The 12,756-nt window shown below is 37.4% G+C and overlaps 1 protein-coding gene across 9 annotated transcripts in view; it reads left to right on the top strand.

The window, feature by feature from the left end:
• The window catches only part of AKAP6 (A-kinase anchoring protein 6), a 574,958-nt gene that overhangs the window by 484,136 nt on the left and 78,066 nt on the right, over window positions 1-12,756 (top strand). For all 9 annotated transcript variants that reach the window (XR_004299524.1, XM_032404915.1, XM_032404920.1 and 6 more), the window contains one exon: window positions 10,740-10,886. Coding sequence is in view for 8 of the 9 variants with exons in the window: in XM_032404915.1 (XP_032260806.1) it covers window positions 10,740-10,886 (147 nt within the window). In the remaining variant the exon portion in view is untranslated. The remainder of the gene's footprint in view (window positions 1-10,739; window positions 10,887-12,756) is intronic.

Consider the following 12,756-nt stretch of genomic DNA (forward strand, 5'->3'; position numbering starts at 1 on the left):
TTTCATAGCATGGAGAAATTGCCATTATGCCCACACTGCTGGCAGCAAGGTTATAACACATTTCTTCAGTCTGTTAGAGAAAGTTCTGTATTGATAGAAGAAATTTTTTGAGAGTGCCATTTGTGAAGTTTATGTCTATAAGACAAATCTGCCGGAAAGACCTTGTTGAAATATGGACTTAACTGCATAAATTCTATAGAGGTTTCCCATAAAATATTTACCAAAATAAAGGACCCAAAAGATTTCATTTAATATCTCAAATTCAATGAAATACTTTCCTAAAGTAGTCCAGATTGAAGATGATTTGAGGATTTTTATTTAATGTTGCCTCTTCTTCTCATTTTCAGTGTCCTATCTTGAACTCTGATTGTATAGCTTACATTTTATGTGGTTGTATCTCTGCTCCCTTGTGGTTCTCCTAGGTTTCTCTACATGAGAATCTTCTATGTGAGTCTTGTTCCAGTAAGTGGTGGCTTCTCCTTGACGTGGTGTGTTTTGGCCTTGGCATTCCTCCTATACACAGAATAATATGATTGTTATGGCTGATTTGGCGATGTGAGCCCAAAGAAGCTCAACTTTCTAAAACAGAGAGGAACTTTAAACTTTATTTTCTAGGCCAGTCCTCATTCAGGGCCTCATTATCTCATAAAACCTCCCAACCACGTACACTTCTGGTCTCTACCTGAATACCTGTGGTAAGTGGGAGCTCCCTGTCGCCCAAGCTCTGCTCCTACTCGTTCTTCAGCCTTTGATCCCATTGCCTGATCTCTGAGACCAGATGAAAGAAATTAATATTTTCTATTGAAAGCCCTCCAATCTTCCAAGTCTGCTAACATGTCCTTCCCTCTCTTCTCTCATCTTCAACTCTTACTTACCCTTGGCTGAATATCTTCAGCTCTTCAACAGCTTGCTCCTTGGGGAAGTGTTGAATATTCTGCCTTCCTTGAGTGCTCTCCTTTGGACATTTTAGACATTGTCTAAGCCCCGCTTGGAAAATGGAACCCAACCAGAACCAGGACTGCAGGTTTGGGCTTAGTAAGTCACAGTCAAACTGATCTGTTGCTTTTCTTATTTATAACCCTGTGTTTGTCTCAATCCAGCCCCAAATCGTATTTCATTTTTTATATTTACCTTCCACTGTCTGTTGACTCATTGAACCTAAAGACAGTTGAAGCCGACTTACTTCTGTTGTTTATGCAGTTTTTGTATTTTTATTTTTTTAATTGGTGGGAAATTATTATCTCAGGCTTGACATATATCATATCTCCTATTTAGATTAATCTACTCTGCTAGCATGTTGTGTTCCCTTTGGAGAATAGTATCATCATAAATAGACATTGTGAAGCAGTTGCCTATGAATCAGATCCAACTCAGAGACATAGTTTGGCCTGTACAGTGTTAAAAAAGTTTTAATTCAACATATAAAAATTAGGAGATTTCACATGAAAATATGTATTTCTGGCTTCTCTTAAACATGTATCCCTGTTCATATAGAAGCTGTCTTGAAGCCGTATTCTCAACATAGGAACAGTGGGCAGAGCTGAGTAGTGGTTGCCCCTTGTAGATGGAACTTGTGTTCTCCTACCCTCCACAATCCACACTACTTCTCCCTTTTCCCCCTTCACTGGGATTGAATGTTAGTAATCCTCACATTTTTGCATCGTTTTTCTTTTAGTAGAGAAAACAGTTCTCTTTTTCCAAGACACTAGCAACAGTTAGAGTGAAAAAGGATGACTTATCTGTGCACGACTCACCTTCTTTCCATTAGCGGCCAGGCCGTAGGGTACCGGAGCTGGCTAGTACTGGCTCAGAAGAACGGATTGTTCAGTACTCAGGAATTCTGCCCACAGTAGCAACCTTTGGTAGTTTGGAATCTGCCATGGTTGGAGTATTTACACCAGGGAAATCGGCGAACACTATAAATCAGGGCTTTCTTTTTTTTTCTTTTTCCCCCAGAGAGCCAGTTTGTGAGTATACTGCCACCTTGTATGTATTTGAATTCCTGATCTCTGAACTAAAATACTTATTATTCTTTATTGATCATTGGGATTAGTATAACCTGGCAATCCAATCAACATGCCATATACATATTTTACTTTTATGTATCATTAATAAAAATATCGAGTAAGACTAGACCAAAAAAGAGCCCTGTGGTATAACATATCCATGAAACCGTGATCTTTACATATGTTGTTCAACAGGTTCTCAGGAAAACTCCTTGTACTTCTGTGCTTCTAAATGATTGCATCCTTCTGCTCACTTTATGCTTATGAAAATCTAATATACCTGATCTAGGAATTCACATCCTTGCTGTAGAGATTTAAGTCATTAGATTTTGGGTGTATGTTCTTAGCAATTTAATTATGTTTAAAATCTGGTTAATAGTGTAGTAAATAACTGGTATTGCTACAAAATTGCATTGGGAAGGTAATAGGATTGAATTTCTACACAAGTTGACAGTCAATTAAAATTTCCATATATCCAGTGAGTTAGCCAGTTCTTGGCCAGGGACCTAGAACAAATGCCTTCCTCCTAAGCCGATCACTTCAAAACAGGCAAAATTTATAATAAAGTCAAATCAAGACTCAATGCATCAACTAAAATGTGAGCCTGGCTTATCAAATACAGATCAAAAGCAAGAGATAGACTAGAGAGCACTCACGATATTTTTTCCTTAAATTCCTCTATTTTTTATTGTCACTGGAGGAAAAATAACACATTAAAACCTCCTTACTGAATTACTGTCCTAAACCAATAGATCCATGGGGCTTGTTCAGCTAAAAACCACAACAGACTTTGTAATGCAGTGATGTAATCTTGGCTTTGTGTCATTTATATTCAACCTAAAAAAAAAAAAAAAACAATTTTCCTGAATAGACAGGCTGACAACAATATTGTTCGGTGTGGGTTTTTATTTGGATTCTTTCCAAATGGTTCACATGCCTTCACAGTAACACATCATGCTTGCTTACGTTTTTTGCCTGAATTCCAAAGTTTGCCCCTTTTACTAGCTTTCTATTTTTCTTTTAAGGTCTCAGTTATGTTTGTAAAACTAACCAGCTCCACCACAAAATTAGGATGTATCTTGCAGAGTGCATTCATTTTACTTTTTGCATATTTTTCCCGAGGTCATGTCAAGGTTAGTTTGAATTCCATCCTACATTAAGACTTCTTTCACAGCTATTTAGCTCGGCAGCCTACTCCCCGCTGGGGTCTGCCCCTTGGGCACGTCAAAGCTTCAGACCTGACAAATCACACACAGATGAAGCTGTACAGTTTTTTAAACAGTTTCATCAGTAACTTTTTTTTTCTTTTTCACTATCCTCCTTCATATTGAGATTTTTTTCCCTCTGAATTACCATTTAAGGAATTTTAAATTCTATTTGAAACACTTTGTTTTCCATCAGAATTGCAAACCAGCAATATCATTTATTTTCTAGTATATCATACTAATAGCCTCCTAGTCACCAAGACTACAGACTGAAAGACCCACAGACCGTTCCTGATGAGTATAACTGTAATTCCATTGTTAAAATCTATTTGTAGCAGGAAGCTTAGTGTTAGAAAGGTGGCTACATCTACCGGAATCAGAAAAAAAAAAAAAATGTCAACCATAAAAATGCATCGAGTTTATGACATATTATGGGTTGAGCCTGGAAATGTTTCTCAAATGGTTCGTAATATGCTCTTATCGGTATTTTAGCAAATTGTGAAACTAATGGTGCAACTCCATTTCCTGTTTAATTGATGAAGTTAAAATGCTTGGTTGCTAATGAGTGTATTAGCAAACAATGTCCCCTCGACAGGCTTAAGTAGATCAGGATTTTTTTAAAGCAGCTTACAGTCCTTATTTTTATATAACAGAAAAAATTGGCTGCCACAAAATTGCTAGATCAACTGAAGAAATGGGGTAATTATTGCTGTATAGTCATTTTGGCAATGTCAAACGGCCAGATTATAGTTTTCTAGTTTCTCACACTAGAAAATAGTTATTTTCTTTTACAAACCATAGGCTTTTCATACATTCTCATTCAGGACAAACAATACCTGAAGATCTTAACTGCAGACTAAGCAGAAAACTTAGAAGTGAGAAGAAAAAATAATATTTGAATGATTCTCCTCTCCTCGGTCCTCTTTTACAGTTAGCTCAGTATAAAAGTACCCAGCGAAGGGGTCCATAAAGGTTGCCTGGTTGAAACTAATTAAAGACAGGTCTAAATAGAAAAAGAAAAGAAAAGGGGATCAAAGGAATTACATTAGGTGTCAGGATGTTGTTTGGGGACATTTTATTTAGGTTTTTGTAATTCTGTTTCAGGAAAAAGCTAAATTCTAAAAATGTCCATTTTTTGCCATAATTCCACATTTGCGTTATTTTTGCAATAAGATACGTGTCAACAGGCAAACATCTTGAAGAAATCATTTCGGCATTGGCGCATTAACACATTATGGTGAAAAGAGAGGCTTGTGCTTTTCACGCAGTGCATTTCAGTCTTCAATTAATGTGAAAGCACTACAATGCCCATGCAACTTCTCTTGCCTAGTGGTGCACCATTTATCATTGCAGTTTTACATTGACCTTGACACCCACTTCATTAGAATAAAGATTGTCTACCATTTAGGTTACATTGTTCCTCTGCACAGAGACCCCATGCAAATTTCTGTTCAGATAGAAGAGCTGCGAGGCTGTCAGAGGTCATCTGCATTAAATGATTGCTGCTATTTTCCAACTGCTTCTTTTCATTCTACTCAATTCAGGCTAGGAGGATCAATCAAGTCCTCTGCCTGAAACAGTGGGACTGCTGGGAATATAACTGTTTTGGGTAGTAGTGGATATGCCCTAAACAGTATTAAATATTTAATATAAACTCATTAAAGGCCATGCAAAGGCTTCAGAAAGATAGCAGATTTATAGGGAAATCTAAGGGGCTAGAGAACCTTTTAAAAAATAAATAGAAGCATAATAATCAATTTTATAATTTTAGAGAGTAAGATTACAATAGTTCTGGAACTTAGTTAAATCTTTTCTGTGGAGACTTCTTTCTCACCCTTGACGTGGGTAGGGAAGGGATGAGACAGGCAGGCTTGGTATTCCTATGCAGTATTTTACATGAAATCAGAACGAAAAGTTTTCAGTTCTTGGTGTTTTTATTTTTCTTCTATAACAGTGAATTCTGCCCTGGGTATTTATTTTCAAAGGCTTAGGTATTTGTTATGTAAAAGAAATGATTGGAGAAATAAGTTGCCAGGTTTCCTACTTAAGTTTTCTGAGTGATATAATTGGAATTAAATTATTAATGGGAGATACTTTAAAAAAGATTGTTTTATGGTCTTCTATTAGGGAATTTGCAATTCATTTTAATATTTGTAGTTTGATTTATATTAAAGATAATGCAATCTATGTCCAATTAACAATACATGGCCAATGTAATGTGATTTCCAGATCATGCAAATGGAATAAGCTAGAAGAGGGGGTAAAACTCAATTCTTAACCTCAGATGTAATTTGCTGTGCGAGTTCTGGCAATTTTAAATGACATTGCACTTTTTAATTTTTCCAAAGGCTCAGCAGCAGATTTATCCCAATCAAGAAAGCCTATTATTAATTTACAAGGACAATTGTAGGAGTCTTTATAATTTCTCTGTGCAATTATTCGCCATAAATTGCTAATGGCAAAATACAAAGAGTTTGTAAGAAATAACGACTATTATTTGTCTTGGGCGTGAGCCTTCTTCCATCTTGCTCATCTTCCTGAAGTGTTGGTGATACTGGCTCCATGTGAAGCATCCCGCGTGTTGTGAGAGGCTGGACACTGGTGTCCTGGAACGGGGGGCGGCGTAAGAGCTTCTGTAGGGATGGCGCTGGCCTCTAGCAGATTCCTGCACTCGGGGGCATGTACAGCTGGGCCGTGGACCCTGGACTTTCATATAAAAAGACTCTTTGTTCACCACTGAATGGCATTAGGCATGGACTTGCTGAGGGGCCACCATGAAGCCTCGCCTGAGGAGGGCAAACACTAGCCAGGGAGCACAATACGGGAGTCACAGACAGACACAGCTCTGCAGTTTTGTGCAAAAATGCGTATTTTCACGTATAGCTTTCCAGTAGTTTGGTGTTTGGGTGTATTCCTAGCGTAATGCTTTCTTGCAAATAGGCTAAAATACATTTTTTTTCCCTCGCCGTATTTTCTCTTATCTTTCTGTTGTGAGTTTTCGAGAAAGGGGGATTACGCCGGCTAGCCAGGTGTTTGCGGTATTACTTTGCACTGGGAAAGATACTCACACTTGTTATTCTAATAACTAGATCTTTTCCTTGCTTTAACTCTTCCTAATAGAAAGTCACGTAAAGCCCAGTTAAAATATGGCATAAGATGTAAATACTCCAACCCTGAAGACACAGAATTGGACAGCCCTATTCTAATAATCAAGAAAATTCTTTGGTTTAAATCTTGTGTTTCTCGTAGCCCAAACTTCACTCTCTGCTCAGCAATGTCTGGTCTCTTTTCAGCATAACCAACAGAAGCACCATACAAAAGTCTTACAATGGATGTCTTAATCTCTCTGTGTGCTTTTTAGAGCATTATTTTGAATTCCATCATGCTGCCTTTTTTCTTTCCTCTTCTGAAGTTTTATTACAACAGCAGAATTCCCAGGGAGCTTTGGGGGCAAGGTTCACATAATATAGCCCTGAAGTTTTGCTTAGGTGGAATCCATCCCCCCATCCTGGCCATCTTTTGATGATCTTTCTTTTTCAAAAAGATTCACTGGGTAGAGTCTTATAGCATTAGCTGTACGTAGTTTATTTTCTATTTTTTTTTATTTACTAGACAGTGAGCATCTACAACCCTTTCATGATGCTTTCTTTCTCTGACCTCACAGTGACAAGGCATCTTGTTCTTTAACATTGAGGGAGGCAGAAAAATGCTTGAGTTGCTCAATGTGTGCCTTCTATACCAGTTTCAAAATGGCTTATTCTTCTGGTTTCCATGGTGACAATTAACACTGTTTCAAGGCATTGTTCCAGTCTCCATTTGGGCAGAATTTTTGGTGTGATTTTTAACAAAAAAAAAAAAGATTTTAGGAGGGAAAAGAGCCTTTAGCATAACTGTCAAAAAAGTTATCTCAATCAAGTCTTTATACATTTCTAGTTATATTTACTTCAGAAATCCCTGTTTTTACTGGCTTTGTTTTATAATTCAATTTCAGCACTTGTGTTTTTAAAAAGTAAGCACTGAATAAGAATTTCTAAAAACTTCTTTAATTTTTGGTTAAAATAGCAAGCTAGTGTTTGTGGTTATTTTTAACTCTGTTTTTAAAGTGTTCTTACATACCTTCTGTACACACAGGAGTGGCATTTAGGATAGGAGTGGCCTGTGTCTTTAATTTAGATCATTCACGTATCTATTAGGAGGCTTCATTAGTCAAAATTGAATTGGCCAAGCAAATACACTTAATAATGTAAATATGCCCTTTCAATAGAGTATATTTTATTTTTGACTAGACAGAGAGGCCCACAGCAGGTGCTGTGGGGAAATTAAATACTGGATGCTTATTTACCTTAGCACTCAAGAAAAGCCATCTGACTTTAACTTTGTTAATCTCATTTTGGGCTATTGAAGAGTAGTCTCTATCATAATATCCCCAGACTATAGGACACAATGGGGCAGCCTCTGCTCACTTACTGCTGTGGGTGAAATGAATATGAAGATTAAATTATCTTCTCACCACAGGACAAAGTAGCCCTACTTGATAGGATGACTGAGAACTGATAGAGCTGGTGGTTGATTCTCCCCATCTAAGGCTTCTGGAAAGATGTTGAAGAGAGAAGAGCAAAACACCTTGAGCCTCAACATAAACAACCCTCTGGCATCGCTACATACATATACGACTTGAGGTCCTCATCGCATCAGATTCAACCTTCAGAGTGCCTCAAAAATTAAAATAAATATTTTTGCCTTAAATTACATGACATTCAAGTACCTCTCGTGCACATACCAGCACACCTAACAATTAGCTGGATTCTCTTAGCTTTTATAGTTAGAAGGCACTGTCCATCAATCACATCTTTAATCAAGCTATTCATACAGTAGGTTACACGGTGACATGACAGGGAGCATACCTAAAGACAAGGTTTTTTTAGCGTAATAACCTTTTATAATAGCCGTTGCAGTGACTACTTGTGCCACATTTCATAGGGAAAATTATTTTATTATGTCTAAAATTAAATTAATTGCTTTTTATATTTTTTTATTATTACAAGACTATCATTTTTATGGGACAAATCTAAACTGTTCTCTGTCTTGACTGATCTGCTGTGTGGGAGCCATTAAAAGTTGGGGTAAAGAGAGGGGATGAGCTTGTCATAAGTGACAGTGATAACTGGTGGAGGCTGCTCCCAGGTGGCACAGCCGGAGGACTCCTTCTGTCAGTGCACGTGGCATGAGCAAAAGATTTGAATAAGATTCTTCTGCCTGCCTGAAATGCTGGTTTCCCCAATATTATGTCAAAGAAGTCTTACCAAATTAATTATGTAAATCTTTGTCAGCAGCATCATCTTTAGATGGGAATCTGATTACATAAAGCAGATTGGCCTCTCCTCAATCATCACTCTGATAAATAAAACACTATCGAGGTTTCTAGAATACTTGTTGAGTGTTTTGTCCAGAAAACTCGAGTGGCCAGTGTTTTTTTAAGTATTGGAGTGACAGGGTCCTGGTAATTGCCTGGCGTTGGAAAATGCAATCAGAATCTCCCACGTATCACAGGTCAAATTCTGGAGGAGCTCTAAAACAACCCTTGATTTTTTTCATGATGCATATTCATGTAATTTTGGATGCTTCGACACCCTGATCAACATTCATTAATACTATGAAATGCTTTAAATCACCTCATTTAAAACATTTTGTTCTTTGATCCACAAATGACTAACATTTGGAGAAGTTTACATAATACAAATGATGTGCATGTTTAGTGTAAATGAAAGATTAAAATCTGAAACTAAAAGTATGCAAACATATGCACGTAAATGCTGAGGATCTATTACCCAAAATAAAGATCTCAAACCTTCTTTTCCTTTAAGCTGCTTCCAATTGTATTTTAGTTTGGAATCTTAGATAATACCATGTTTTCAGGGTGAATAACATGCTTGGGCATGTTTTGAACTTGGCTGATTTGCTGCTTTGCCCAGACAAAAGCTTTTCTGATTAGATCTGATAAGGTGCTGTCTTAGCTCAGTTAGAGCAAAGGAGCAACACTACCAAGGGCCTCAGTGGCCCAAATTACGCGCCTCAAAGAAAAAATTGGGGGGTTGCCATTATATTTTGGAAAAGCGCTAAAGTTGTAAAATATGTGTAATATTTTAACCAGAGTCTAGTTTTCTACTCAGAGGTGTTTTTATGTGTAGTACATTTTAAAAATATAGCCAGAGTCATTTATAGCTGTTCATAATATAAGGCTTTCTAACTATGAAGTTATCCAAATAGAGTTATTTGAAGAGAATCACTATAGTAACTGCCATATTAAATGGCACTTAGATTATCTTTAGCAAAACATCTTTTAGCAGAGACTCACTCGGCAGTTCGTTAGAATACAATGTATATTGGGGGGAGAAGTGTCTGTAGTCAGTTGTGATGTTTGGGGACATTTTATGGTAATCAATAAAGAAGCACAGATTTGTAAACATTTCCAAAGCACTGGTTTGCTCTTTTTTCTCTATATGTACCTCTTCTCAAGCCCATGCAGTTTTTTGTTTTTTGTTCTTTTTTAAAGATTTCATTTATTTATTTGACAGGGAGAGACACAGTGAGAGAGGGAACACAGGCAGGGGGAGTGGGAGGGGGTGAAGCAGGCTTCCCATGGAGCAGGGAGCCCGATGCGGGGCTCGATCCCAGGATCCTGGGATCATGACTTGAGCCGAAGGCAGACGCTTAACCGACTGAGCCACCCAGGCACCCAAGCCCATGCAGTTTTTAAGTAAAAGAAAAATGGGGGTGGGGGGAGTGTTAACCGAGAATTCAGGAGACTTACAGGATAAGGAGGAAGGTCACACAATCTTTAGGGATCATTTTATTTGTACGACCCTGTACCACAAGTCCTTTGTGGGGCAGAGATGAGAGATGGGCAGCACTCTGGAGCCAAGTATTGACCGAAATCAACTATAATATTAAATCTCCCTGGACCAGGTATTTTCCTATTTGGAATATTTTAAATTAAAGATCAAATGTGTGTGTAAACTTTACTTTAAAATGACATAAATCAGGGTGCCTGGGTGGCTCAGTCAGTTAAGCATCTGACTCTTTCAGCTTGCATTGTGATCTCGTGGGTCATGGGATCAAGCCCCGAGTTGGGCTCCTCGCTCACCTGGGAGTCTGCTTGAAAGATTCTCTCCCTCTGCCCTTCCCCCTGCTTGCTTTTTCTCCCTCCTGCTCTCTCTCTCTCTCTCTGTCTCTCTAAAAATAAAATAAATAAATCTTCAGATCTTTAAAAAAAATAAAATAAAATGACATAAATCTTAGTCAACTAAATGGAATACCTTGGATGTTTATGTATGTGTGAGTAATATATATTTGGACTGATTTCAGCAATATTCCTCAACTTCTGAAGGTCCTTAGGCTTAGCCTCCCCAGACATTTTATTAGAAACAAAAACTTTTAACACCCATGAGCATCACTAACTCTGTGCTCAAAGATTTTCTAAGAACACCTGTCTCCCTAATGATACCTCTCTTCTCTCTTCTCGTTTTAGCGATACAGTGTGGAAATGTCCATCAGGGACCTGAAAAAGACGGAGCTGCTTAGTAAGGTTGAAGCTCTGAAGAAAGGTGGCGTTTTACTACCAAACGATCTCCTTGAAAAAGTGGATTCAATTAATGAAAAATGGGAACTGCTTGGGGTATTTGCATTTTTATTACTGTTTGTAGGTTATGTGTACATTTTTTGTGTAGTGAAGTACTCTATCTGTCTGATTTCTAATTTGAAGCACAAATATCTCTCTCTTTCAATTCACTACCTACATTTCAAACAAGCTATTTATGCTATTATGAGGGAAAAACACTGCTTTTCCTCTTCTGTTGATTTTTTTTTTTTTACTCTGAGCTTGTCTCCTCTCAGATTTTAATAATTTTGGTTCTTTAATACATAAAAAAGTAAGTAAAATAGGCCATGTATTATGGGTATGCACCAAGTCAACTATAATACAGTCTATCTGATATACACTGACTGTCATGCTTGAATGAATGTTAATAGAATTTATTCTGAAGGTACATGTTAGAGACATCCACTGTTTAACTATTTACTGTACCCTTCAGATGAAAAGTGGAGTTGTCACTACAGCTTTCAAGTCACACTAAAGCCACCAAAACAAAAATGCAAATCTGACCCAAATCTGAATTGCAGAATGAAATCGGCCTCTGTTTTGTGCCTCAATTTCCAGCTCACTTTTAACAAAAGCCCCCCCCCCAAAAAAAAAGTTTCATGTAATTCATTTCACGCAATGATGGGCTGGGTCTCAGCCAAAGACTGAGATGCAAGAATCTGGCAAAAAGGCAATATAGAGATTCTGTTAACCAGAGACCAGGATGGCACTGTGCAGGAGACAGGGCTGTCCTTTTGTTGGAAGACAGCTGAGAGAGAGAGGTTAAACTGTAGTTTTTCATCAGCTTCTCTCCTAAATTGCCTTCACTTCAAATCAAGGGTAAGCTAAATTTGTCAATTACTTAAATGATTAATTATAACAGCAAAGTATGGGTGGTATCAGTTATGGAGCGTAATTTTGCATGCCTTCCATTTCCTGCCTTTTTTTTTTTATTTTAAAGAAATAATACTCCAAAAATATTTTGAATAAAAAGCTCTCCGTGTACCTCGATGACTTGGAGGAGTGCCAGTGTTCAGTTTTGCCATACTTAATCTAGGTGATTAAAAAACTGCAAGTTTAAATCCTTGCTTTCTCATCTAAATTCACTACACTCTACCCTTGTGCAAAGTAACTCAGAACATTGGAAGTTTTTCCTCTGGCCTACTGGTACATTACTTTTTAATAGTAATTAATGGCCTCCGCTTTATAATATGGTGATTTCAGTTGGAACCTAGTAAATTCCACAGAATTCATTGATCTCCTGCAGGAGAAATGTGGTTAGTGTAGACATTTTTAAGGGGTTGTTTCACCAAACAGATGAGATCAGCAACTTTATGTGCTTGATAGAAAGAGCAGTAGTTTATGTTGTATTTTAACATATCTATTTCTAATTTGATAAGTAACTGACAGTCATCATTTTTGAAAATTGTTTGACGTCGTGTACGTTGCTTCCTCAACAAAAAATTTAAATCAACATAATATCCAAAAAAAAGAGACAGAATATTTAGCTATCCGTCGTGAGTCAGACACCTGAAAAAGGGTTGCCATTTTGACAAAAAATACCATTTGAGGACAATATGCAGAGTTCTGTAATGATTTAGGGGGAGAGGAGGGTAGAGGGAAGATTTTAACAGAACCTCTGCCACACTACCACCACCAGGCATCCTGCTTTAATTGGCATGATTACATTTTAATTGGCATGAAAAAAATTTAAAGACAAGGATTTTAACTTCTAACAATAGTAAAATAGAGGGATATGGTTTTTAATATTACTTTCATCTAAGGTGAACAGTGTGGAATGGAAATACATTAGAATGAAATGTCAGTGGTGCGTACAGTTTAATCTGTGAAATTTTGTCCCCTGTGCTGCATATTCTTCTGTCTCAATTGCATATTAAACAACCCTATC

This window comes from Phoca vitulina, unplaced genomic scaffold (genome assembly GCF_004348235.1).
Source record: "Phoca vitulina isolate PV1807 unplaced genomic scaffold, GSC_HSeal_1.0 scaffold7, whole genome shotgun sequence".
In the NCBI taxonomy this organism is placed as follows: Eukaryota; Metazoa; Chordata; class Mammalia; order Carnivora; family Phocidae; genus Phoca; species Phoca vitulina.